This window comes from Gymnoscopelus microlampas (genome assembly GCF_963454915.1).
Source record: "Gymnoscopelus microlampas genome assembly, chromosome: 2".
In the NCBI taxonomy this organism is placed as follows: Eukaryota; Metazoa; Chordata; class Actinopteri; order Myctophiformes; family Myctophidae; genus Gymnoscopelus; species Gymnoscopelus microlampas.
Window position 1 is genome coordinate 60659378 of NC_139939.1, and position 27289 is coordinate 60686666.

At 39.2% G+C, this 27289-nt stretch overlaps 1 protein-coding gene and 5 long non-coding RNA genes across 6 annotated transcripts; all 6 read left to right on the forward strand.

The window, feature by feature from the left end:
- Positions 1 to 3866: 3866 nt before the first annotated feature.
- Positions 3867 to 5034, forward strand: LOC311064218. Its single transcript, XR_014602694.1, has 3 exons — positions 3867 to 3905; positions 4051 to 4286; positions 4959 to 5034. It is a non-coding gene; the product is annotated as an uncharacterized lncRNA (long non-coding RNA).
- Positions 5035 to 5361: 327 nt separating this feature from the next.
- On the forward strand, positions 5362 to 6226 carry LOC311059222. Its single transcript, XR_014602141.1, has 3 exons — positions 5362 to 5412; positions 5858 to 5967; positions 6132 to 6226. It is a non-coding gene; the product is annotated as an uncharacterized lncRNA (long non-coding RNA).
- A 357-nt stretch (positions 6227 to 6583) lies between these two features.
- On the forward strand, positions 6584 to 7475 carry LOC311052638. Its single transcript, XR_014601536.1, has 6 exons — positions 6584 to 6671; positions 6753 to 6784; positions 6938 to 7035; positions 7197 to 7219; positions 7322 to 7343; positions 7445 to 7475. It is a non-coding gene; the product is annotated as an uncharacterized lncRNA (long non-coding RNA).
- Positions 7476 to 7577: 102 nt separating this feature from the next.
- Positions 7578 to 8570, forward strand: LOC311055171. Its single transcript, XR_014601768.1, has 3 exons — positions 7578 to 7669; positions 7975 to 8121; positions 8440 to 8570. It is a non-coding gene; the product is annotated as an uncharacterized lncRNA (long non-coding RNA).
- Positions 8571 to 9806: 1236 nt separating this feature from the next.
- Positions 9807 to 24265, forward strand: LOC311056162 (uncharacterized protein; the record flags this gene model as incomplete). Its single annotated transcript, XM_084072593.1, has 17 exons — positions 9807 to 9882; positions 10017 to 10039; positions 10683 to 10757; positions 11229 to 11440; positions 11874 to 11974; positions 12140 to 12252; positions 12397 to 12567; positions 13248 to 13305; positions 13442 to 13464; positions 13558 to 13579; positions 13676 to 13703; positions 13822 to 13906; positions 14021 to 14170; positions 22593 to 22804; positions 23572 to 23672; positions 23838 to 23950; positions 24080 to 24265. The coding sequence occupies 17 exons, from the start codon at positions 9807 to 9809 to the stop codon at positions 24263 to 24265; spliced, it is 1749 nt and encodes a 582-aa protein (XP_083928719.1).
- LOC311061451 lies at positions 21740 to 22162 on the forward strand. Its single transcript, XR_014602392.1, has 3 exons — positions 21740 to 21768; positions 21890 to 21974; positions 22098 to 22162. It is a non-coding gene; the product is annotated as an uncharacterized lncRNA (long non-coding RNA).
- Positions 24266 to 27289: the final 3024 nt, after the last annotated feature.

Genomic DNA, 27289 nt, shown 5'->3' on the forward strand with positions numbered 1-27289 from the left:
GGAATATTCTTACATGAACTAAATTGAAACCTCATTGCGATTCCTTTCTTGTCCTGTGAATGAATAGTTTTCTTTCCACCATTTCTCTTTTAGCCGCCTCGTCGCCCCGACCCTTCAGACGATCGCTACGTAATGACCAAGCATGCAGCCATTTATCCCTCAGAGGATGAACTCCAAGCTATCCAGAAGATTGTGTCCATCACAGAACGTGCCCTCAGACTGGTGTCGGACATCATCACTGACCAGGACAAAGACAAGGGCAAGGAAGAGGACAAGGAGAAGGAGAAGAAAGAAATCGCTAAAGACAGGTGAGGCATCTGAGAGAGCTCAACATCTCTTTGTCTCCTCGTGTTTCTGTGTTTAAACTTCAATTATCTCTAGCAAAGAAGAGATTACCTATTTGGGTTGTATTCTCGACAAATACCTGTCAGGTGAAAGCATGGGGACAAAGGTGGTCAAAATAGTAAACCAGAGAACCAAATTTATGGGCAGAGTTTCCTCTTTTGTCAACCCACAGGCCCTCAGGACCCTCTCAGGGGCCCTGATTCAACCACATTTTGACTATGCTAGCACCTCCTGGTACTCCAACACCTCAGTGTCACTGAAGACTAAGCTTCAAACCTCCCAAAGCAAACTGATTCGGCTACTCCTCGGATTGGGGCCCATGACCCACCTTTCTCCCACCCATTTTGCCAGCCTAGGCTGGCTCAGGGTGGAAGACAGGGTTAAACAACTAAAAATGGGAATGGCCTTCAAAATTGTAAATGAAAATTTGCCCGATATGCCCCCTATTCCCGCGTATCTGAGTAAATACATCCAAAAGGTTAGTGACACCCACAGTCACAATACCAGAGGGAGCATTAACAACAATTTGGTACCACCCACCCATAAAACAAACGTGGGAAAATTCTCCTTCTACAGCACTGCCACCCAGGATTGGAATGGTCTATCCCCATCCCTCAAAAAATGCAGTTGGCTGGGCTCATTTAAAAGAGCCTTAAAAAAATCACCTTTCAGGAGGCCAAAAGAGGAGGTAGTACCATTTTCCTGTTAGACAGCCGACCCCCCCCCCCCCCCGTTCTTGTACATATCTTTCCCATATCTATTATCTTTTTATTTCTTTTGTTGTACATAGTGTTTTATTTATTTATTTATTTTTTTGCTGTTTTATTTGTATTTTCTTTGTGTAATGATATTGAACTGTGATGCCACTATATATGTCTATGAATTGAATACCAAGGCCCTCATTGGAAACAAGTCCGCAAGGACTTTTATGAACGGACCTGTTAGACAAAGTATTTTAAATGTAAATGTGGCGTTTTACATTTTTTGCCTAATAAAATATTCAATCAAATATTCAAAAGCATCAATAAAATATATGTCAATAATAAACTGTTTACAGGCATTGTAACCATAATAGTTACCATAATATATAATTGTATAATTATCACTAATAACTATAATTAACCTATATATAGAATCATAAAATATAACCATACTGTTATTACATATATAATCATAATAACAACAACTATAATAACAATAATTGATAGGACATTATACCAAATATATTGATGGTGTTGCTTACTGTAAAGGTACCAATAATACAATTGTGTTAATAAATGCTTTAAACTATATCTGCTCTGCTTTGTCTCTACTTATTATTCTTTTTACCATGTGTTTGAAAAGTGAATCTATATGTTTGGTAATGTATTTAGTCACATGTATAATTACTATTCACGATCAGAAGGGTTCTTCACTACTAAAGCTGAACAAAAAGTGAAACTTTGGAATGTAACCTCTCATTAATGCCTAAGCCCATACACATATGAACATAATACACAAAAGTTGTTTGTTTAACTGACAATCATTTTTGCCTTCTACAATCTGGTGTTTTAATTTATTTGACCAACTTATACACTTAACGGTTTGATCCATGCAAGAGTCAAAGCTTGTAATTGAAATTGTTGTCAGACTATAATCTCTGCCTGCTGGACAAAATGGACTTCAATCCCTCTACTGTGTGTAAAATTGTGAAGCAATCTACATGGACATTAGAGCTTATCCAAAACTCCTGCCTGGTGATGACAAGTCTGTCACAATGTAGGCTAAACAATAGTTTTTCATTGTGGTATTGACGTCATTCAGTAACATTGATGTGCCTGATATGCTGGGGTATCTATTTTACAATATACAAAATGGTATGGCTTCAACCCAGCTACTAGCCAGGTCAACAAGTATCGTAATGGTTCCACATGTATTATATGGTGAGACATTCCCAAGTACATTACAAGGTATTTAATATCTATTATCAGGCTGGGGGAAAATAGGTGCTGAATCTTATACTCACAAAACATGACATCATAATATAAGGAAAACGTGAAATGTCTTCTGAGTATTTACAACTTGTTTGCAAATGGCAGATATGCCATTTACTCTATATACACAGGGTATTGTCTCCTCTCAATATATCAGATCAGAACAATAAGGTAAAAAAAAAGGCAAGTTTGCTTTAACAATAATTTATTTTGAAATCTTCAACACCACTGGGGACTGGACTGTGAACTACTATGTGACGATGGATTCCTTGGACCCCCATGGCCACAACCCAGAACTCTGCGTCGGTGCAACCACACTTTGCAATTGCCCTGAATTGTGAAAATTCTAGTTCAGTCTTATGCTAGATGTGCTCCTGTTTCTGCTCAACATTGTAACAGGGCCTTTTATTTATATGGTATATATTTTACCACGAATGTGGTACCTCATCAACCAAGACAGTTAATAATGGAAAATTATATTATTGAGCATTGGAACACACGTTTAATTTAATGTTTAATATGTGATAATGATTGATGAAGAGCATAGAGTTAAAAAAAAATAAGGGACAGCACCCTCTATGTCTTGTCCGTCAGACTGCAGATGGACCCTTCAGATATCGTCCCAAATCTCGCGAGAGTGTGTTGCTGGGATAGAGAAAAGTCAATAACAAAGTTGATTTCCTCCTCATTTGTGTCTCTAAAAAAAGCCATTTTCCTATGAAAATCTTGTACATATTGTGTGTCTTGTGACGATTGGGTCCAATATTTAGTTCAGTAACCATGGAGCTAAGGAATGGTTCAGAAGCTGTGTTCACGTTCACAAAATAAATATTGGAATTGGTCTATTTGTTCTATTTGATGCCTCTTTGTTATGCATCCTTTGGGAGGTTATATTTTTGTAACTGTCATTATTTGACTGTTCTCTTGGGATAAAAAAACTAAAACAAAACAAAACAATTAAACGTCAACGGTATAGTTTGAATTACCGGCTTGCTCCTCCGGATGCGAAACGTAACGTCTGGGGGGTGACAGATACATTTTTACACCCACCCTTTGTTATTGTGGTCCAAGTGAAGACGATGATTACTTTTAATTGAAAGCCATGTGTAATAATTAAAAGTAACTTCTCCTACACTGTCTATGAATTGACCTTCCTTCTCTCCGTGTCTTCCGGGTTGCAGTTGGAGGTTCTTCACCTGCTGTCTCCAGAACAGAAGGCCGAGCTGCTACTGAGGCCTGAGGTTGCAGGCCTGGACAACGGGACCCTCAGCCTGGTCTTCCACAGCTTGATGACCGGTGGTCCTGGGCCCACCCCCACCTCCACCCCCGGATACACATACACCTCACATAGCCCCTACTCACCACCATCACCACCACAGAATAGCTTCAGAGAGGTTGCATAGCTTTAAATATTATACATTTCTTTCATCCAATTAAACTTTTACCAGATTGTTGATGGTAATCTTCATAACCTTAAACGATATTATTTTGTTCTTTTTGAAACACTTGCAGGTGGTGAATGGGTTGATGGGAGCTTTCAGACCTGATGGGAGCCTCGTCAGTGAGTTTGTGTCTCTCACACGTGAGGTACATGCAGCGTACATACATATACTATATGCATATATGAGAAGCCAATTACTTGTTTTTATATGACAAGTTTATTATGATTATGCATATTACATCTGCTAACCTGACATGACCCTGACATTCCTATCTATCTGTTGCTCTCCAGAGAAATGTATCCGAGATCGGAAGCATGACTCTGACCCAGACCCTGCTGAACTGGACCCTAGCTGAGCTGGCTGGCATGTACACGCCACATAATACGTCCATAGCCCAACCAATGGAAGAGTTTGATGTGACAAATGTGGAGGATTGGTTCAACCATGTTGTAACGCCACTATTACAGAGATTCTTACCCCATGGGCAACTCCCTGACCAAATCAAGTATGCCTTCCACCAAGTGTTGTAAGTACAATTCATATTCTTTCATACAGTGAGTAGATGCATGTACAGTCCAGCGTCCATGTCTTTCCAATTATGTTGTGCAGGCTAGTCTTGACCAAAGTCCCAGATTTTCCTGGATGAGCCGAACTAGTTTAATTAAGAGTGCCGGTGGTGTTAGTGGACTTCTGTTTCCTTTCACATTCAACACAACACAACACAAAATAATGGAAATCAACAAAAGGGCAACGTTTATTTATGGATTAACTCAAAACGTTTCTTTGAATATTACATGAGAGATAGCAAATATTGAGTGAGTAATAACTGGAATTGTTGATTGTAACCTTAAACAAGTGACCCAAGCAAGGCAGGACACAACGATTACAAAAGGAAAGACAAACACAAGCCCTTTACTAAGATGTGAACACAGGGTAGGTGGCTGAACAAAGTACAAATTATTAAAGGGAACTTAAATACAAACCGACACAAGGAATTTGTCACTTTGTGATAGTGAACCTAACAAGACAAAGGTCAACAATGTCCTGCTTTTGCAGTGATAACAAAGGTCAGCCTCTGGGCACCCTCTGGTGGCCATCCAGAAATATTGCAGGTTATGTCCTTTGTAAGTCCCTTGTTTAGTCCACTGTCCATTATCTATGAATATGATGCTGATTATTGTGCTTGCTTGTTGAACAGCTATTTGGACATGGGCAATGACACCACTGAGGTCCAGGACACTTGCAGCATCACCCTTGAAGAAAGATCATGTGGCGTGAGAAGGCTTTATTAATTGTTTCTGAATTTCTTTAATTTAAATGTATTACACAAAGGATTCCAGATTCTATTCTAGATGTCGTCAGATAGGAAAGTCATGCCTGTACATCCATTATCCTTCTCCCCATCTCTTATCTATAATATTTTACAACTCCTTTCCCCCCTCGTTTTAGAACTTCAGTGAGCTTGCGTCCCACTTCAGAGAAGTGTTTGCTCAGGTGGGGTCTCCATCCCTGACCCAGGAGAACCTGGAGGACCCAGACTTCATCAGGATGTGGTTCCAGATCAAACTGCTGCCTCTGCTGCCTACAGTTCCCAAAAGCCTCCTCGACTGCCTCAGCTTTAAGAACTTCACCTGTCCTGTTTACCAAGCCCTGTGAGTTGTCCCGTTTATAAAGGGAATGCTATATTCTCTAGAACATAACTGTTTCCCAAACATTTTCAGCTTGAGACCTGAAAGATACATTTGGTGACTTCCTGGGACCTAAACTTTTAAGAAAAGTCATTATGAATTATAAAGTATGCATATTTAAAAAATGTATGTCTTAAAATCTTCTGAAAATCTTTTGTATTCCTTTTCCTTTTCTTTAATTTCTGAAAATCTGTTGATTTTTTTTTTAAAAGATTGTGGGACTTTGTTTATTTTTGAAAAAACAAAAAACAAGCAGGATATTTACTTTACCTTACTTTAATTCATAAAACCTGGTCTGTGACCCAAAAATGGGTCAAGAGTAAGACCCTACGTTTGGAAAACACTTATAGTCGAAATACACAAAATAGTCCCGGAATAATGATACATTTCTTTGCATTGCTGGGTCCAGAGTAAAAGATCTGAGTCATCATATGCGTCTCATGGATCCTGATCACAACCACAGCCCAGTGATGTACGAACACTTCATCCATTCCTTCTTGCTACATCACAACACGTCCGGTAAGTGAACCAAGTAGCCATAGCTAGAGACAAGCTCAGAGGACCATTTGTCTGCAGATGTACAGGAATTTCTGTTGCTTTCAGAGTACATTTTTGAGTAAAACATTACTCTATTCTAATGCTATACTATTATAGCCTACACTGACTTGTGTATTTATCTTCAGATCCTCAGTGTGTCTCCTCATCCAGCCATAGTGCAGAATGGCTGGAGGAGAACTTTGGATTCTTCTCCATGTTCGCCCCCATCACAGACTTCTATGACCTAAACCGTGACTTCTCTGGAGTGAGTGTGGATAATCTGAACATTTTTACTGAAAACATTGATTTGATTGTTTGTACTTGACACTACAATTTCAGTAACTTAATAACCTTTCAACCTGGCGTATATTTTGGGCATGTCATCACAGGATTGCAAGATTTTCAAAAACGTAATAGCTGATTTACGAGTGTGACATTATAATTCGATTACGTATAAAATAGGGCTTCAGTGGTTAAATCTCATATCCTGCCCTCTCCTATTATGTCCTGTCTGTCTCTCTCTTGTCTTAAACGTGTCCTGACTCCGAAGCAGACTGCAGAGATGCTGCTAGTGCCTACTCCTCCAGAGAAAGACGTACATCATCCATGCAGTGTTTGACCATCTGACACAGTCTCAAGGAGACTTTCCTGAGTTCCTGCACCACCTGGTTCTGCTCGCCAGAGAGGTATCCTCATCTGTAGAGCAAAATAATAATAATAATACTAATTATAATTATCATTATTTTAATGGATATTTTATTTCTTAGGTTAAGCCACCCTGTGATGTCTACCAAGTCATGTGAGTGTGTTTTTTAAATCCATAGTTTTAAATGTGGATTTTAAATCCACATTTTAAACCCATAGTTTTTGGAACAGTTTCCAATGTTGATGTGTATTCTGTGGTAATAGTTGTTGTTTTTAAATATTACTTAATATGTTTGTATTGTGCCAGTGTGGAAAGTCTGTACGAGGCCATACCATATGTACTACCAGAGATAGAACCAGCCGTCTGGGCCAGCATAGATGACCTGAGACATTCTGCACCAGAGGGTTAGCTACACTCACACACTCGCACGCACGCATATGCACAAATGCCTCCCATCATGTACACAAGAGCCAGGACATTTAACTTTGTTTACTCTAGTCTACTACTCAAGAGAAGACTTAATTCATTGCCGTTTTCTAAACTTTTTCTGTGTTGATTTGGACAGGTTGTTTGACAGCCAATTTCACGGTGAGATTTCATTTATACTCCTACTGCTATTGCTATTATGGCTCTCATTTTAAATCCTTTGATTTGATGATCTTTATAAATTGTCCAACCTGTCATCCACAGTGCCCAGTGACTCACTTCAATGGTAAGAGCACTTACATAAATAATATAACTCATAAATCAGCTACTTTTCCCTTAATTCATAATGGAGCCTTATTTGCTTTCATCTTGCCTTTAATTTAACAGGTAGTATGATCTGCAGTGGAGTTGACATGAAAGTCATTCGCCTGTATTGAGCATTTTCTATAATATATCAGTGTTGACCCTGTTGAAATATTTACTGGTTTATTAATTAATTTGTATTTATTTTCTACATCTATTTACAGCAATGAGTTGCAGAATTACTTGGACACATCTGGTCCCATGGATTTACCCTGCAATTTTACCCTTGAGCAATATGCATGTGCAGAGGTAATTATTTTGTTATTTATTTATTCAGATCAAAATCGGATTCAATTAGCAAGGACATATGGACATATTCCTCAATCAGAGTAGATTTTAAGCACTACCTTTCTTATCTGGCTGAATAACCATTATGTCTCACAATACAAAATCAGGAGGTAAGACATGCATATGAAGTGTTACATGTGCTTGCTTTATTAATTTACTTTTCCTCCTCTTTCTCTCTCTCTCTCTCTCTCTCTCTCTCTCTCTCTCACACACACTCACTCACTCACTCACTCACTCACTCACTCACTCACTCACACATACGGTAGTTAAAGAACTTTACAGCGAATCAGCTGGTGTCTCTTCTGCAATGTCATCTGCCTGGTATGAGCGGAGCGTCTAAAGTCACATGGAAGATGCTGCTCAGCAAGCTGTCCTTTGTCTTGGACCCAGCTTTGGATATAATTGCTAATAAGGTTTGTGGATAGACGTGTTTCAAAGTGCATCAACGGTGCAACATCTGAACACTTTTTTTCAGTTGAAAATCATCATCTTTTCAAGTTCCAAGTCTCATGTTTTTATGTGGTGAATGTGGATAGAAACAACTCAATGTCAAATGATCAATTCATCAATTAATGAATAATAAATATCCTTTTGGACAGAGCCTGTTGTGTTTCTGAGTGGCCACCAGAGGGCACCCAGAGGATGAACTTTGTTATCTCTTCATCAGTTTTAGGGAGAAACGTTAAGAATAACTCTCAATAATCAGCTGTTCAATTGCATCTTTCTCTTAGTCCCTGACCTTTACTGGTCCATCAGCCTCTGTGGTTCTGGATGTGATTGGAGAGATGAGAGTGTCAAAAATGACTGATGAACAGTTGAGGGACAGTGAGGTCATCAAGACGTGGTTCTCTGGACGTTTGAGAGGGTTCCTGTCATCTTCATCAGGAATGTTTCTATACTGCCTCAGCAACAGGAACCTCAACTGTCACACATACCAGCAAATGTAAGCACAGAGCTGGATAATCCTTTAACATTATATTACCCTGTCACAAATTCGTCACATCTGCTGTAACTCTATGTATTTTGTGTGTGTATTTTGGTCACTGTAACATAAAGTTACTCTCACAATCTTTATATTAAACATTTGTTTCTCTAGTCTAGACGGATAAATCATCCATTGTGAAGTTGAATATAAAGCAAGTATTTCTCATTCTGTGTGCTGTTGTTTGACCCACAGATTGCAGGAGTTTTGCCATCAGTTTGACAACATGACCTCAAAGCAGCAGCATTTGGTCCTGAATGAACTAATCCTCCCTTTCCTGTCCAAGCCACAGTCAGGTACTGACTACAATATCTCAATAACAGACTGTTTGGCTCTCATTTCCAAATTTGTTTGAGTGGAATCGGTCTAATGTAAAACCCATTAACCCTTGAAATAGTATCCTAAAGTATTTAGTGTTTCCAGACCTCTTCATATTTGAATGCCTTAATGTTTCGTTCTGATCTGTCCCCTCCAGACCAAGCCTGTGTGTCCAACACACAGCGTGCGTCCAGCAGTGTTTACTGGTTGCAGAAAAACTTTGGCCGATTCTCAGTCCTTGTGTCTGTCAGAGAAATCCTGAATCTCAACCCGAGCTTCTCCCCTGTAAGACTTTAGAGCTGCTACTTTACAAAACATTGATTCATTATTAGAGCTATAAGAGATAATTACCTTGTTACTATCAAATAAAATCCAGTTGTGGTGATAATGCTTTCCTTTGTGTTATTTCTGTCCAGCTGGAGGCTGTAAAGCTCCTGTCTCCATAGCAGAGAGCAGAAATTGTGGTGTTGCCTCTTCTTGCTGAGAAAGACGTTGTCATCAACTCAGTGTTTGACTCCCTGACTGCATCTCCAACTGAGTTGGCTGAGTTTGTGTCCCACCTTGTTATGTTCTCTGTAAAGGTAAAAACTATAAAGTAATAATAATAGAAACAGTAACTATGCACATTTGTTCTTTAATGACAACCTCTTTTTCGTAATTTCTCAGGGACTCGTCATTCCAAATAATGTGAGTTCAAAGTTATCTATATCCTGGATATTGAAGACGTGGTTAATATTTCATTAAAGTGGTATTAACTTCAACTTGTTGGGTTTCAGTTTCACCAGACTGGACCAGGCCATGCCTACTGTTCCTTCAAGTGTAGCATCATTGATCTCATACAACAAGCTGGCTTTACTTCAGCAAGTTCCACCAGGTGAGATTGTCTATCTACATAACTTAAAGTGATGTTTCACTTTGCTGTTGTTCATATTTACGTGTAATTAGCAGTGGATGTTTTCTAATCGTGTTTGTTATTAACAAAAACTATGTGCAATTGTATTCTCCTAGGCTGCATCACATACAGTGGAGCCGTAAGTACCTGGAATTGTATTCAGAGTTTAAAGTCTAACCAGAATATTGACTGAATGTCTGCAAATTCACAACCATTTCACTCTTTTTCTTTCCCAAGTGCAACATTACTCAAGCAAATGGTAAGTGTATTGTGTTCTTGATTTCTTTTTTTTATCAAACATTTATTCATTCTTTTGATTAATTATCATTATTTCATTTTATCTCATGTTTTCACAGAAACTGACATTTGTGTTGGAGTTAACACGTGAGTTCCTGAATCAAAAACCCATTATCATAATCTCACCTTTCTTTTTTTCCCTTTTCTTTATAAAGTAGTATTGTGTTGCAATGTAAGAAATGTTTGATCTTCTTTTCCATTCCTCTACCCTAGCACTGCACTACAGCTCCTCCTCAACAGTGGACAGATGAATGGACGTTTTTGCGACTATGGCATTGAAGAATACGCTTGTGCTTCAGTAAGCCACTAAAGTCTTTCAGATTTAACTCAACAGCACCTTTTCTAATCTTGACTTCTTTAAACGTTTCCTGAATTTCGTTCTGTTCTGCTCTGTCCATGATCTCCACCCAGGTGTCCATGTTGACAGCACAGGATCTGGCAGCAGTGATGAAGTGTAACCAGTCCCCCAGCTCCACTGGTTCCAGACCAGTCTGGAAGCTGTTCCTAGGTCCAAGGCCTCTGGGGTGTTGGATGCAGCTCTGGATCTTCTTGCCAACACGGTACATAAAATGAGTTTTAACCAGACACTTAAATAAACTCAAATTTAACTTCTAAGTATTATGGTGAAGATACAGTACAGTATGACCAATCACAGAAAGGAATGAAAATGGCAGATGAAGTTAGATAACAAAAATACTTCATAAAGCATACCGTGCAGATTTACAAACAGTTACATGTACAGTTTATTGGTCTAATTAATCTTTATTTAAATGCACCAATACAAACAAAATATATATATTTTTAAATCAAGCAATTCGGTGAAAGATTTTCAAGATTTCTGTAAACTATGTGGCTGACTATGTTGACAATGGACAATGACGTAGTAACATTGGCATGGTCCTTCAAGATTTGAAATAAATCGCTCTAATATTATAGAGCGAGAATGCTTATTATTCCATTCTCCAAATGTCCTCTCATATAGTAATTCATATTTAAATGGAATATTGATCCATTCCTTGTCTTTCCCCTAGTCCATGACCATGACTGGTCCATCAGCGTCTGTTGTTCTGGATGTGATTGGAGAGATGAGAGTGTCGATGCTGACTGATAAACAGTTGAGGGACAGTGATGTCATCAGGACGTGGTTCTCTGGACGTTTGAGAGGGTTCCTGTCATCTGCATCAGGAGGGTTTCTACAATGCCTCAGCAGCAGGAACCTCAGCTGTCACACATACCAGCAAATGTAAGTGTTGAGCTGGAGACTCTCTACATACTTATTACCCTTTCACAGAATTATCACACCTTCTGTAATTTTATCAAATCTATATGTGTTTCACATTTAATAATTCATATTGGGGCGCGTCGCTGACTCACCTGGTAAAGAGGCATACCAAGCTGGCCCGGGTTTCAATCCGGCCGAGGTCCTTTTCTGCATGTTCCTCCCCATGTCTCGCTCCTGCCAGTTTTACTACACTATAGCTATCAAATAAATAATATTTCTTATTGGTGTGTTTGTTTCAAGAGGTTAAGTCCCCAAACCTTTAAGTCACTTCCAGAATGATTTAAATGTTTTTTTTCTCTCTAGAAGAGTGGGGTAATAAGTCATCTACTGTATAGTAAAGTTGAATTGAAAATAATTATTTCTCACTGTGTTTGTTTTTGTATTTGATTCACAGATTGCAGGAGTTTAGCCATCAGTTTGACAACATGACCTCACAGCAGCAGCATTTGGTCCTGAAGGAACTAATCCTTCCTATCCTGTCCCGACCACAGTCAGGTACTGACTAACTACACTATCATAACAGTAACAGTTTAGTTCTCATTTCCAAATCTATTTTACATTCAATTAGAATGGAATATTTTTTATTCGATAATGTATTGACTTTCCAGACATCTTCCTTTTTGAAAGCCTTATTGTTTCATTCTAATCTGTCCCCTCCAGACCAAGGCTGTGTGTCCAACAACAGTGTTTACTGGTTGCAGAACAACTTTGGGCCATTTTCAGTCCTTGTATCTGTCAGAGATTTCCTGCATCTCAACCCGGGCTTCTCCCCTGTAAGCTACAACATATCAATCACTGATGAATTATTAGATCTTAGACCCTTTTACTTTCTTTTCTTTTGCTTTTCATATTTTTTTACCATCAAATAAACATCAGATGGTGGTGATAATGTTTTTCTTCATGTAATTTCTGTCCAGCTGGAGGCTGTAAGGCTCCTGTCTCCAAAGCAGAGTGCAGAACTTGTGGTGTTGCCTCTTCCTGAGAAAGACGTTGTCATCAACGCAGTGTTTGACTCCCTGACTTTTGAGTCTCCAAAGGAGGGGGGATTGGCTGAGTTTGTGTCACACCTTGTTATTTTCGCCGGGGAGGTAAACACTATGAATTAATATAAATAGAAACAGTAACTGTAAATCTTTGGTTTGAAATGACAACTTCTTCTTTTTAATTTTTTAAGGGAAACATTTCCTGCTCATCGTTCAACATAATGTAAGTTTATATTCATCTATATTATGGTTTGACCCATTTAATAATAATAATAATAAACTTTATTTGTATAGCACCTTTCATGACATGAAATGCAGCTCAAAGTGCTTTACAGAGCAAGAATACAATTACAGAAAAAGTACAACTAAATCAGGCAAAACAGTGAGGACATCACTAAAAACAACTAAAAGCAAGAGTGAAGAAATAGGTCTTGAGCTGTGCTTTAAAGCTATCTACAGAGGCTGTGTGTAGCATTTAGACCGGGAAAGCATCTGTGTCATTTTAGATTGCTTTGTTAAAAAATATAATAGCCGTGCTATGAGCTTGTAGATCTGCTATTCTTTTTTAAATCGTGTTTTTTTTGTGCAAATCATTGAATGTATTTTTCATTTAAAAAATAAATAAATATATTATTTTTAAAAATTGAAGACATTTGTAGAATCGGCCTCAGGTCGTTAAAATCAGGTAGAAATAATTTCATTCATTATTATTGGCTGATGCTAACCCTGACTTGTTGGGTTTCAGTTTCACCAGACTGGACCAGGCCTTGCCTACTCTTCCTCAGAGTGTAGCATCATCCATCACGAACAACAAGCTGGCTTTACAGCAACAAGTTCCACCAGGTGAGACTTTCTATCTACATGACTTAAAGTGATGTTTCACTGTTATTGTTGATGTTTTTTACAGGTTATTATTAGCAATGGTTGTTTTGTTTTCCCATTGTGTGTTTAAATACATATAAAACTTGTCTTTTCTTAGGCTGCACCATATACAGTGGAAAAGTAAGTACTTGACATTATATTTAGGCTTTAAACTCTAACCAGAGTATTGACTGTCAGCTAATTCACAACCATTTTCCTCTTTTATTTCCCTAGTGCAACGTTACTCAAGCAAATGGTAAGTTTAAAGTGTTTTTAATGTATTTTTTAATCAAACCTTTATTGTGTTTTTGTTATCATCCTCATTAATTCATTTACTCTCATGTTTTCACAGAAAAAGACATTTGTATTGGAGTTAACAGGTGAATTTCCTGAATCAAAGATTCCGATATCTCACCATTATTATTATGCTTTTCATAAAGAATACTTTTGTTGTAATGTAAGAAATGTTTCATCTTCTTTTCCATTCCTCTACCCTAGCACTGCACTACAGCTCCTCCTCAATAATGGGCAGATGAGTGGACGTTTTTGTGACTTTGCCATCGAAGAATACGCTTGTGCTTCAGTAAGCCACTAAAGTCTTTCATATTTAAAACAGCAAAAACTTTTCTCATTTTGACTTCTTTAAACATTTCCTGTATTTCTTTCTGTTCTGCTCTGTCCATTTGTCTCCACCTAGGTGTCCATGTTGACAGCACAGGATCTGGCAGCAGTGATGAAGTGTAACCAGTCCCCCCCCGGCTCCACTGGTTCCAGACCAGTCTGGAAGCTGTTCCTTTCCAAGGCCTCTGGGGTGTTGGATGTAGCTCTGGATCTTCTTGCCAACACGGTACCAAAACTTCTAACCAGACACTTTAATAAACTGAAATTTAACTGCTAAGTCTTATCCAAGTTCAAGTGTATTATGTTCCAAACTGGGCAATTTATGTTTCAGCAGATAATAATAAGAAACTCCAAAACACAGTAAACATACATACATAAGACATAAATATAGACATAGACATGATCACAAGCTCCAGATAATAATGGCTATCTCCTCCTGCTTCCATTATTGATGGCACAAATGGAAGGATTGTTGTTTTTAGTTGCAGGGGTCTTTAACCCCTGGCCGGAAGGCAAGAATTCAAATTCAGGATTTAGGCGATGAGATCTGTCCGCTCTAATAGATGACGCTTTCTTAAGCACCTGCTGGTCATATATATGACTCAGACAGCTGAATTGTACCCCCACAATCTCGCTAGCCCCCCTCACAACCCCGTTAAGGGCATTTTTCTGTCTAACGCCAAGGTCTCCATACCAACAAATGGCAGCAAAGGAAATAACAGACTCTATGAAAGCTCTGTAGAACAAAATAATCAGTGACTTATCCACCTGAAATGGCGAAGATAGAATGACCAATCACTGAAACTAAATAAACTAAAAGGCAGATAAAGATAGATAACAGAAATGCCTCAATTAGCACACCTCAGACCTACAAATAATTTGTTTATGGTTCTAGTTAGTAATTAGAAAATTCACCAATGCAAAAAATAAATAATAATAATAATAATTGTAATTACTCAGTAACTAGAAGCTATGTCCACATAAAGTGAAACAGTCCATCACAAATTCAAATAAAAGTTCTCTATAATAGAGCTAGAACATGTGCTCACATGTAATGCATGTTTAAATGAAATATTTACCTGTGTAATCTTTCTCCAAGTCCATGACCGGTCCATCAGCGTCTGCTGTTCTGGATGTGATTGGAGAGATGAGAGTGTCGATTCTGACCGATGAACAGTTGAGGGACCCTAATGTCATCAGGAAGTGGTTCTCTGGACGTTTGAGAGGGTTCCTGTCATCTTCATCAGGAGGGTTTCTATACTGCCTCAGCAGTAGGAACCTCAGCTGTCACACATACCAGCAAATGTAAGTACTGACCTGGAGAGTTTTTACATCCTTATTTCACCCTTTCACTGAACTTTTACAACTATTGTAATTCTATCAACACTACAGTATATGCATGTATTTCACATTTAATATCCCTTAACGGCGTTGTTGAAAAGCTTAGGTACCCATAAAGTTAGGTCAAACTCACAATTATTTGAAAGGCTGTTTTTTCTCGACAGTAATAAGTCATCTATAGTGAAGTTGAATTGAAAGCAAGTATTTCTCATCCTGTTTTGTATTTGATTCACCGATTGCAGGAGTTTAGCCATCAGTTTGACAACATGACTTCACAGCAGCAGCATTTGGTCCTGATGGAACTAATCCTCCCTTTCCTGTCCCGACCACAGTCAGGTACTGACTACAATATCTCAATAACAATTGTGGATCCATTTTACAGTCTATTTCAGATTATATTTGAATGTAGTACTTTTACTGGAAATTCCATTGACACCTAGAATTTACAGTAGTATTTGATATTTCCAGACATCTTACTTTTGAATGCCTTAATGTTTCATCCTAACCTGTCACCTCCAGACCGAGGCTGTGTGTCCAACAGCAGTGCTTACTGGTTGCAGAACAACTTTGGGCCATTCTCAGTTCTTGTGTCTGTCAGAGAATTCCTGAACCTCAACCCAGGCTTCTCCCCTGTAAGCTACCACTGATTGATTGATATTATTGGCAAGAAAAATACACTATGTAGTATACTGTATACACATGCACGCAAGCATGCATACACGCACAGACAGATATAATGTAGATAGATATACATATAGATATATGTATACATATACCATAAAATAAATTCCAGGTGGTGATAATAATGATAATTAGGTTTCGAGAGCCTGTAAGGCTTCGAACCCTATTACATTCCTTGGCTTTCATTATTCTTCCGCCGTTTTTGCCAGTTCTGGCCTAACCGCCTGGTCACTTCTTATGAAATTCGGCAATATGGTAGAGGGCTATGCCAAACGGCGAAAACCCGAAACTCACAACCATTGGCCAAAGGGTGGCGCTGTAGCACTCAATTGAAATATGCCAACTTTGAACAGGTACAGCTCATGCCCTGTTCGACCTACAGCCATGAAACTTCGATACACACATGCGTCTCCTCATGCCTAACAACTTTCGCTGTTTGACTTTTGACCTCTGACCTTTAGATCTCCCACCATTTCGAATTCTATGAAAAGCAGTAAAAAGCAGTAAAAAAATCACTTCTCCTGGGATTTATGAGCAATCTGTACGAAACTGTATACACATGAACTTTGGACCAATGCCGACAAACGTAACTTAGCGGATTTTCCATAAGTGAAAACGTTAAGCTTTTATAAGCCAATGAAAATTGCAGCTTTTTTTAAATTATTCATCTGCCCCTAACACATACATGCAGACTCACATTTGTTTGACACTTTGCAATATTGTAGAGGGTCCTTCCAAGTATCACTGAAACCAATCTTACTCCAATTGGTCAAAGGGGGGCGCTATAGCAATTTTTTGAAAATGCAAACTTTAAACAGGCAAAAGTCATGCCTCGTTTGGCCAACAGCCGTTAAACCTGCTTACACATGTGCCTTGACTCATGAGGAACACATGTATCACTTTGACCAGTAAGCTCTGCCCTTAGATTGTCTGCAATTTTGAGCAGTTTGAAAAACATTTAAATCCAGGATTTCTGAGCAATTTGCATGAAACTGTGTCAAATACATGTTTGAGGCCCTTTTTCACAGGTTCAGGTGTGTTGGTTCAATAGCTTGATCGCTTAATCATCTGCCTTGAAACCATAGGGTAGCCGGTTCGAATCCCACCTCAGGTAGACTTAATTAGGTTTCGAGAGCCATCAGGTTTCGAGAGCCATCAGGCTTCGAAAGCTATTACATCTCTACACTTTCACTATTATTAGGTTTTGAGAGCCTATCAGGCTTCGAACCCTATTACATCTCTACACTTTCATTAGGTTTCGAGAGCCATCAGGCTTCGAAAGCTATTACATCTCTACACTTTCACTATTATTATTATTCTTCCGCCGTTTTTGCCAGTTCTGGCCTAACCGCCTGGTCACTTCTTATGAAATTCGGCAATATGGTAGAGGGCTATGCCAAACGGCGAAAACCCGAAACTCACAACCATTGGCCAAAGGGTGGCGCTGTAGCACTCAATTGAAAATGCCAACTTTGAACAGGTACAGCTCATGCCCTGTTCGACCTACAGCCATGAAACTTCGATACACACATGCGTCTCCTCATGCCTAACAACTTTCACTGTTTGACTTTTGACCTCTGACCTTTAGATCTCCCACCATTTCGAATTCTATGAAAAGCAGTAAAAAGCAGTAAAAAGCCTACTCCTCCTGGGATTTATGAGCAATCTGTACGAAACTGTATACACATGAACTTTGGACCAATGCCGACAGACGTAACCAAGCGGATTTTCCATAAGTGAAAACGTTAAGCTTTTATAAGCCAATGAAAATTGCAGCTTTTTTTAAATTATTCATCTGCCCCTAACACATACATGCAGACTCACATTTGTTTGACACTTTGCAATATTGTAGAGGGTCCTTCCAAGTATCACTGAAACCAATCTTACTCCAATTGGTCAAAGGGGGGCGCTATAGCAATTTTTTGAAAATGCAAACTTTAAACAGGCAAAAGCCATGCCTCGTTTGGCCGACAGCCGTTAAACCTGCTTACACATGTGCCTTGACTCATGAGGAACACATGTATCACTTTGACCAGTAAGCTCTGCCCTTAGATTGTCTGCAATTTTGAGCAGTTTGAAAAACATTTAAATCCAGGATTTCTGAGCAATTTGCATGAAACTGTGTCAAATACATGTTTGAGGCCCTTTTTCACAGGTTCAGGTGTGTTGGTTCAATAGCTTGATCGCTTAATCATCTGCCTTGAAACCATAGGGTAGCCGGTTAGAATCCCACCTCAGGTAGACTTCATTATAATTGCATTGCACACAACATGACTATATCAATGAATACATGTGCAATTGTTAAAGATGACGAGAAATGCATACTTGAAAGTAGTTATTTTCAATGTTTGACGTACTTCATTCGCGCTTTTGTTTTGTTTTGTTGGATTCTCCCTTTTCACTGTCTAAGGCTCTGTATTAGATAGCTCCACCAGTAGAGTGTGAGTCTTATGTGCCGAAGGTCCCTGGTTCGAATCCCACTTATTACAGTTCACATTTAAATTGCATTGTACAAAACATGACCCTGTTAATTCAGACATGTGCAATGTTTAGACAATAACACGAAATGCTTTTGAGAGTAGTTGTTTTTTATGTATGACATACTTTCTTGTGAAAATAGCCGATCTACAATCTCACACCTTTTTAGATAGCAACGCGTTGTGAGCTTGTAGATCGACTATTTTCCACTAGTTTCCATTCCGAAATATATTGAGCAGTTTGAAAAACATTTAAACCAAGGATTTCTGAGCAATTTGCGTGAAAGTGTGTCATGTGTGTGAACTCCCTTTTCACTAGTACAGGTCTGTTGGCCCAATGGCTTAATCATCTGCCTTGAAAACACAGGGTTCCTGGTGCGAATCCCACGTCATGTAGAATTCATTATAATTGCATTGCACACAACATGACTGTATCAATGAATGCATGTGCAATTGTTAACCAGTAAACTCCGCCCTTAGATTGTCTGCAATTTTGAGCAGTTTGAAAAACATTTAAATCCAGTATTTCTGAGCAATTTGCGTGAAAGTGTGTCATGTGTGTGAACTCCCTTTTCATCAGTTCGGGTCTGTTGGCCCAATGGCTTAATCATCTGCCTTGATACCAGAGGGTCGCCGGTTCAAATCACACCTCATGCAGACCTCAACTCAATTGCATTGCACACAACATGACTGTATCAATGAATAAACATGCAATTGTTAGTTGTTGTTGTTAGTTGTTTTTTATGTATGACATACTTTCTTGTGAAAATAGCTGATCTACAATCTCACACCGGAAGAACCTATAGGACGGAAAAACCTATAGATATCAACAGACACCATCAGGGAGGCCATATCTTTAGCTCAATGAGAAGAGAGGCAGCCTGTGAATCCATAGGTCGCTGGTTCGATCCCTGTCCCCAACAATGCGTTGAGGTGATCATCATTTGGAATTCCCCCTATTCCCATGGATTGGATCCACCCCTCTCACCTGCTCTCACTCATCACCAATCACACCTGCCACATGCACAGTACAATTTTTAGGTACTTTTACTTTACTACTCTACTCTACTCCAATTACAGCAGATGACAGCTTTAGTTACTTGTTACTTTGCAGATGTAATTATTAATACAACACCTACAGTAACCACATACAGCCGATCTACAATGTGACGCGTTATGAGCTTGTATGTATATAATAAGCAACCCATGCTGTATGATAACTTACCACATATGAAATCCAATTCTGTCTATCCAATGGCTCAGTCTGTACTGTGGCCATAGCTGAGTGGTTAGTGAGCCCACCTAGGGAGCCAGAGGCCGTGGTTGCCCCAGGTACGAATCCAGGCCAGGCCAGCAAATGTGTCGATGAAATGAAATGTGTCCCTGAGCAAGACTCTTAACCCCTAATTGCTCACAGGCCCTCATTGGAAACAAGACCGCAAGGACTTTCATGAACGGACCTGGAATTATCCTTATCCTTTACACTGTCTACCCACAAGTCTATAGGTCCCTGGTTCAAACCCCAATTTAACCGGTCCAAATATAATTTACTGAACAAAAATCATGACTTTGTTAATTAATGCATGTTCACTTCTTCTCTCTCGCTCTCTCTCTTACTGCCTCTCTTTCTCACTGCCTCTCTCTCTCTCTCTCTCTCTCTCTCTCTCTCTCTCTCTCTCTCTCTCTCTCTCTCTCTCTCTCTCTCTCTCTCTCTCCACTCTGTCACTGTCTGTCTGTCTGCCAGTCTGCCACTCTGTCACTGTCTGTCTGTCTGCCACTCTGTCACTGTCTGTCTGTCTGTCTGTCTGTCTGCCAGTCTGCCACTCTGTCACTTTGTCACTCTGTCACAGTCTGTCTGTCTGCCAGTCTGCCACTCTGTCACTGTCTGTCTGTCTGCCAGTCTGCCACTCTGTCACTGTCTGTCTGTCTGCCAGTCTGCCACTCTGTCACAGTCTGTCTGTCTGTCTGCCAGTCTGCCACTGTCTGTCTGTCTGCCAGTCTGCCAGTCTGCCACAGTCTGTCTGTCTGCCAGTCTGCCAGTCTGCCACTCTGTCACTGTCTGTCTGTCTGCCAGTCTGCCACTCTGTCACAGTCTGTCTGTTTGTCTGTCTGCCACTCTGTCACAGTCTGCCAGTCTGCCAGTCTGTCACAGTCTGCCAGTCTGCCAGTCTGCCACTCTGTCACTGTCTGTCTGTCTGTCTGTCTGTCTGTCTGTCTGCCAGTCTGCCAGTCTGCCACAGTCTGTCACAGTCTGCCAGTCTGCCAGTCTGCCACTCTGTCACAGTCTGCCAGTCTGCCAGTCTGCCACTCTGTCAAAGTCTGCCAGTCTGCCAGTCTGCCACTCTGTCACAGTCTGCCAGTCTGCCATTATTCTCGAAACCGCTCATTGCTGCTTGCAGCTATATTTCTTTATGTTATTTCTGTCCAGGTGGAAGCTGTAAGGCTCCTGTCTCCAAAGCAGAGTGCAGAACTTGTGGTGTTGCCTCTTGCTGAGAAAGACGTCATCAACGCAGTGTTTGACTATCTGACTACTGAGTCTCCAAAGGAGTTGGCGGAGTTTGTGTCTCACCTTGTCATGTTCTCTGGAATGGTAAAAACTATAAAGTAAAGATAATTGACACTGTAACTGCACATATGGTTTGAAATTACAACCTCTGTTTTTCTTTTCTTTTTTCCAGGGAAACATTTCCTGTTCATCATTCAACATAATGTAAGTTTGTATTTAATTATACTGTATTATTGTTTTTGAAGACAATGTACAGTAGAAAGAATTTCATTTATTGTTATTCACTGATTTATTCACTGATGTTAACCCCAACTTGTTGGGTTTCAGTTTCACCAGACTGGACCAGGCCATGCCTACTCTTCCTCGAGTGTAGCATCATCCATCACATACAACAAGCTGGCTTTATTTCATCACGTTCCACCAGGTGAGATCTTCTATAAACATGACCTAAAGTGATGCTTCACTATGCTATTATTGATGTTTACATGCAATTAGCAATGGTCTTTATGTTGTTTGGTGTTTTTAATTACATCAAAAAATGTGTCTTTTCTTAGGCTGCATCATATACAGTGGAAAGGTAAGTACTTGGAATTATATTTAGGCTTTAAACTCTAACCAGAGTATTGACTGTCAGCAAATTAACATGCATTTTACCCTTTTCTTTCCCAAGTGCCCTGTTACTCGAGCAAATGGTAAGCATATATAAAATTAAATAAATGTTTATCAGATATTTATTTAAAAAATAATAATCATCATCGTTAATTAATTGATCTACTCTCATGTTTTTACAGAAACAGACATTTGTATTGGAGTTAACAGGTGAGTTTCCTGAATCAAAGATTCCAACAACTGAACTTTATTATTATTATTATTTTTTGAATAGAATAATATTTTTGTAATATAAGAAATATTTGATTTATTTTCCTTTCCTTTACCAAAGCACTGCACTACAGCTCCTCCTCAACAGTGGACAGATGAGTGGAAATTTCTGCGACTACGGCATTAAAGAATACGCTTGTGCTTCAGTAAGCCACTAGTCTTTCAGATTGAACTCAACAGCACCTTTTATAATCTTTACTTCTTTTAGAAATATCCTATATTTCTTTCTCTTCCAATACCTGTAATACCTGTCCATTATCTCCACACAGGTGTCCATGTTGACAGCACAGGATCTGGCAGCAGTGATGAAGTGTAACCAGTCCCCCAATTCCACTAGTTCCATACCAGTCTCCAAGGCCTCTGGGGTGTTGGATGCAGCTCTGGACCTTCTTGCCAACACGGTACAAAAACTAGATCTAACCAGACAGACAAATAAACTGAAACTAAACTGCTAAGTGTTATGGCAAAGATAGAATGACCAATCACTGAAACTAATTAAAATGAACAATGATGACTCAGTTAGTACATCTCAGACCTACACATAAGTACAGTCTATGTTTATAATTAGTAATTATAAAATGCACCAATGCAAAATAAAAATAAAAAATCAATTATTTCTGCCCAGAAGTTATTTGTCCACATACAGTCCACCCAGGTTTGGAATGAAAGTTCTCTATTGTAGAGCGAAAAGCCCTGTCCACTATTCTTTACACCAAATGAGCTCACACGTAATGAAATATTGACCCATGTAATCCTTCCCCTAGTCCATGACGATGACTGGTCCATCGGCGTCTGCGGTTCTGGATGTGATTGGAGAGCTGAGAGTGTCGATTCTGACTGATGAACAGTTGAGGGACAGTGATGTCATTGGGAAGTGGTTCTCTGGACGTTTGAGAGGGTTCCTGTCATCTGCATCAGGAGAGTTTCTATACTGCCTCAGCAGCAGGAACCTCAGCTGTAACACATACCAGCAAGTGTAAGTATTGAGCTGGAGACTTCTTATATCTGTATACCCTTTGACTGAATTTTCCCACCTACTGTAATTCTATCATCTTTATATATGGATGTATTTCACATTTAATCTCCCATAATGGGGTGTTTGGATGAAAAACGTAGTTAAGTCATACTCACAATGTTTTGAATTTCTTTTCTTTTTTCTCGTGAGTAAGAAGTCATATAGTGAAGTTGAATTGAGTCCAAAGTAATGGGTAGTGTGGGAGAGAGGTGAAGAAGAGATAGGTAGGGTGGAACTGATGGAGTCAGGGGTGATTTGTGAGAGAAGGGTTCCAGCTAGAGTGAGAGGGAAGATGTGTACGGCTTGGAAATGGTGGCACTGATGAAAAGACAGGAGGCGGAACTAGAGGTGGCAAAATTGAGGATGCCAATGATTATGATAATGATTGGAGGATTACCCCAGGTTAGAAGGTTTGGGGATAAAGCAAGAGAGGCGAGATTTGGATGTTTGTTTGGATATATACGGAGGAGGGATGAGAGGTATAGTGGGAGAAGGATGCTGAAGATGGAGCTGCCAGGTTAGAGGAGAAGAGGAAGGCCAAAGAGGAGGTTTATGGATGCGGAGAGAGACGGCATGCAGGTGGCTAGAGTGACCAAGGAAGATGCCGAAAACAGAAGCAGATGGAAACAGATGATGTGGCGCACCCTGATGGGAATTGGCCGAAAAACAAACAACTGAAGTTGATTTGAAAACAAGTATTTTTCATTGTATTTTGATTTGATTCACAGATTGCTGGAGTTTAGCCATCAGTTCGACAACATGACCTCACATCAGCAGCAAGTGGTCCTGACGGAACTAATCATCCCTTTCCTGTCCCGACCACAGTCAGGTACTGACTAACTGCAATATCTCAATAACAGACGGTTTAATTTTCATTTCCAAATCTATTTTTACAATCAATTAAAATATTATTTTTTTTACTGGAGAATGTATTGACTGTATTTCCAGACACCTTTCAATGCCTTAATGTTTCATTCTGATCTGTCTCCTTCAGACCAAGGCTGTGTGTCCAACAGCAGTGTTTACTGGTTGGAGAACAACTTTGGTCCATTCTCAGGCCTTGTGCCTGTCAGTGAATTCCTGAATCTAAACCCAGGCTTCTCCCCTGTAAGACTTTAAAGTTGTTACATTACATAACAATGATGAATTATTAGCTCCAAGAGATAATTACTTTCTAAATATAAAATAAAGTCCAGTGGTGGTGATCAAGTTTTTCTTGACTTTCTTTCCATCTAGCTGGAGGCTGTAAGGCTCCTGTCTCCAAAGCAGAGTGCAGAACTTGTGGTGTTGCCTCTTCCTGAGAAAGACGTTGTCATCCACGCAGTGTTTGACTATCTGACCGAATCTCCAAAGGAGAGAGGATTGGCTGAGTTTGTGTCCCACCTTGTTATGTTCTCTGGAAAGGTAAAAACTATGAAGTAATAATAGTAATATAAACTGTAACTATGCACATTCGGTTTAAAATCACAAACTCTTTTTGTAATTTTTCAGGGTGAAATGTCCTGCTCGTCGTACAAAATAATGCAAGTTATCTATCAGTATATTTAGTTTTTTGAAGACCAAGTAGAAATAATTTAAATCATTATTTTTGGCCTATGTTAATCCCAACTTGTTGGGTCTCAGTTTCACCAGACTGGACCTGGCCATGTTTACTCTTCCACCGAGTGTAGCATCATCCATCACATACAACAAGCTGACTTTGCTTCATCAAATTCCACCAGGTGAGATCTTCTACTGTATCTACCTGAGTTAAAAGTGATGTATCACTATGCTGTTATGTTCACATGTTATTAGCAGTGGCTGTTATGTTTTTCACATTGTATTTCTGAAATCATTTTTTTTTCTGTGCTTGTTTATTCTTAGGCTGCATCATATACAGTGGAGAGGTAGGTACCTGAAACACTCTTTCTTTCTTTCCCAAGTTGTTACTTCAGCAAATGGTAAGTGTATTATTATAGTGGTTTTGATTCATTTTTATGAATTTTATTGTGATTTATTTTCATCATTAATGTTTTCACAGAAACAGACATTTGTGTTGGAATTAACAGGTGAGTGTTCTGAGGCAAAGCCTCCAACATCTCAAATATTTTTAATGAACACACTTTTTGTTTTGCAACTCAAGAAACATTTGATCTTTTTTTCCACCCAAAGCACTGCACTACAGCTCCTCCTCAACAACGGACAGATGAATGGACGTTTTTGTGACTATGGCATTGAAGAATACGCGTGTGCATCAGTAAGCCGCCTAAGTCTCTTACATCGAACTCAACAGTATATTATTTTCCAATTTTGACTTCATTAAAGGTTTCCTGTTTTTTCTGTTCTGCTTTGTCCATTATCTCCACCCAGGTGTCCATGTTGACAGCACAGGATCTGGCATCAGTGATGAAGTGTAACCAGCCCCCCAGCTCCACTGGTTCCAGACCAGTCTGGAAGCTGTTCCTCTCTAAGACCTCTGGGGTGTTGGATGCAGCTCTGGATCTTCTTACCAACACAGTACAAAAAGTAGCTCTAACCAGACACTGAAAACAACTTTTATGGTTAAGATAGAATGAAAAATCTCTAAAACGAATTAAAAGCAACACATATGAAATTATTTAAATTTAAAGCTCATGTTTTTAATCATCTTAAAAAGATTTGCTAATGAAAAAAAAAGCTAAATTCCCTATTCACTGTCAGGCAAACAGTCTATCAAGATTTGAAAGACGATCTCTATTATAGAGCCAGATGTCTTGAAAACTACTGGCTGGATTTCCATAGACTTTGCTGTGGGATGACTCATTTTGATTTCGATGACTCCGTTGCCTTTTCTCTAGCTTCACCAATAAGCTAAGAAATAAGTATTTCTCATTCTGTGTTTGATTCACAGATTGCAGGAGTTTAGCCATCAGTTTGACAACATGACCTCACAGCAGCAGCATTTGGTCCTGAAGGAACTAATCCTCCCTTCCCTCTCCCGACCACAGCCAGGTACTGACTAACTGCAATATCTCAATAACAGTTTGGCTCTCATTTTCAAATGTATTTGCTCAATAAATATATTCCTATTCTATTTTCAATTGGAATGGGACATTTTCTTTACTGGAAAATGTTTTGACTGGTATTTACAGCCATTTTTCTGTTTGGATGCCTTCATATTTTGTTCTTATCCCTCCAGACCAAGGCTGTGTGTCCAACAGCAGTGCTTACTGGTTGCAGAACAACTTTGGGTCATTCTCAGCCCTTGTGTCTGTCAGAGAATTCCTGAATCTCAACCCAGCCTTCTCCCCTGTAAGACTTCATCGCTGCCACATAAAAAATAAGCTAAAGAATGATTAGACCAAATAGTTACCTTATTATTATCAAATAAAATCCAGTTGTGGTGATGAATCTTTTCTTGACTGTGTAGCATCATCCATCGCATACAACAAGCTAACTTTACTTCATCAGGTTCCACCAGGTTAGATCTTCTATCTACATGATGTAAACATTGCTGTTACATTTACCTTTGATTTGTATCGGTTATTTTGTTTTGCCATGGTGTTTTAGAAATGAACAAAAGCCTAATATCTGCACTTTTCTTTTCTTAGGCTGCACCATATACAGTGGAGAGGTATTGACCTTAATTTGTAATCAAGCTTTAAATGTTAAGCAGAGTATTATGTTAATTTCAGTCAATTCACAACCATTTCACCCTTTTCCCTTAAGTGCAACATTATTCCAGCAAATGGTAAGTGTTTATACTTTTCTATACCTACAGTACAGTAATTTAAAAAACATTATAATATGGCAAGGCAAGTTTATTTGTACAGCAGATTTCACACGTACATAAATATGGATAAATTAATACATTAATTCATTTACTCTCATGTTTTCACAGAAGCAGACATTTGTCTTGGAGTTAACGGGTGAGTTTTTTTTAAGCAGCACATCTCAGCTTTATTTTATTAAGAATAATTTTGTTGTAATGCAAGAAATGTTTGATCCTATTTTCCATTTCTATACCAAAGCACTGCACTACAGCTCCTCCTCAACAATGGACAGATGATGAGTGGACGTTTTTGTGACTATGGCATTGAAGAATACGCTTGTGCTTCAGTAAGCCACTAAAGTCTCTCAATTCTTATCAACAGTAGCTTTTCTCATCTTGACTTGACTTAAACATTTTCTTTATTTTCTTTCTGCTCTTCTTTCCACCCAGGTGTCCATGTTGACAGCACAGGATCTGGCAGCGGTGATGAAGTGTAACCAGTCCCCCAGCTCCACTGGTTCCAGACCAGTCTGGACACTGTTGCTCTCCAAGTCCTTTGGGGTGTTGGATGCAGCTCTGGATATTCTTGCCAACATGGTACAAAACGTAGCTCTAACCAGACACTGAAATAAACTAAAATTAAACTGCTAAATTGTATACTGAATATACAATGACCAATCAACAAAATGTATTAAAAGGGCAGATGCTATTTATAA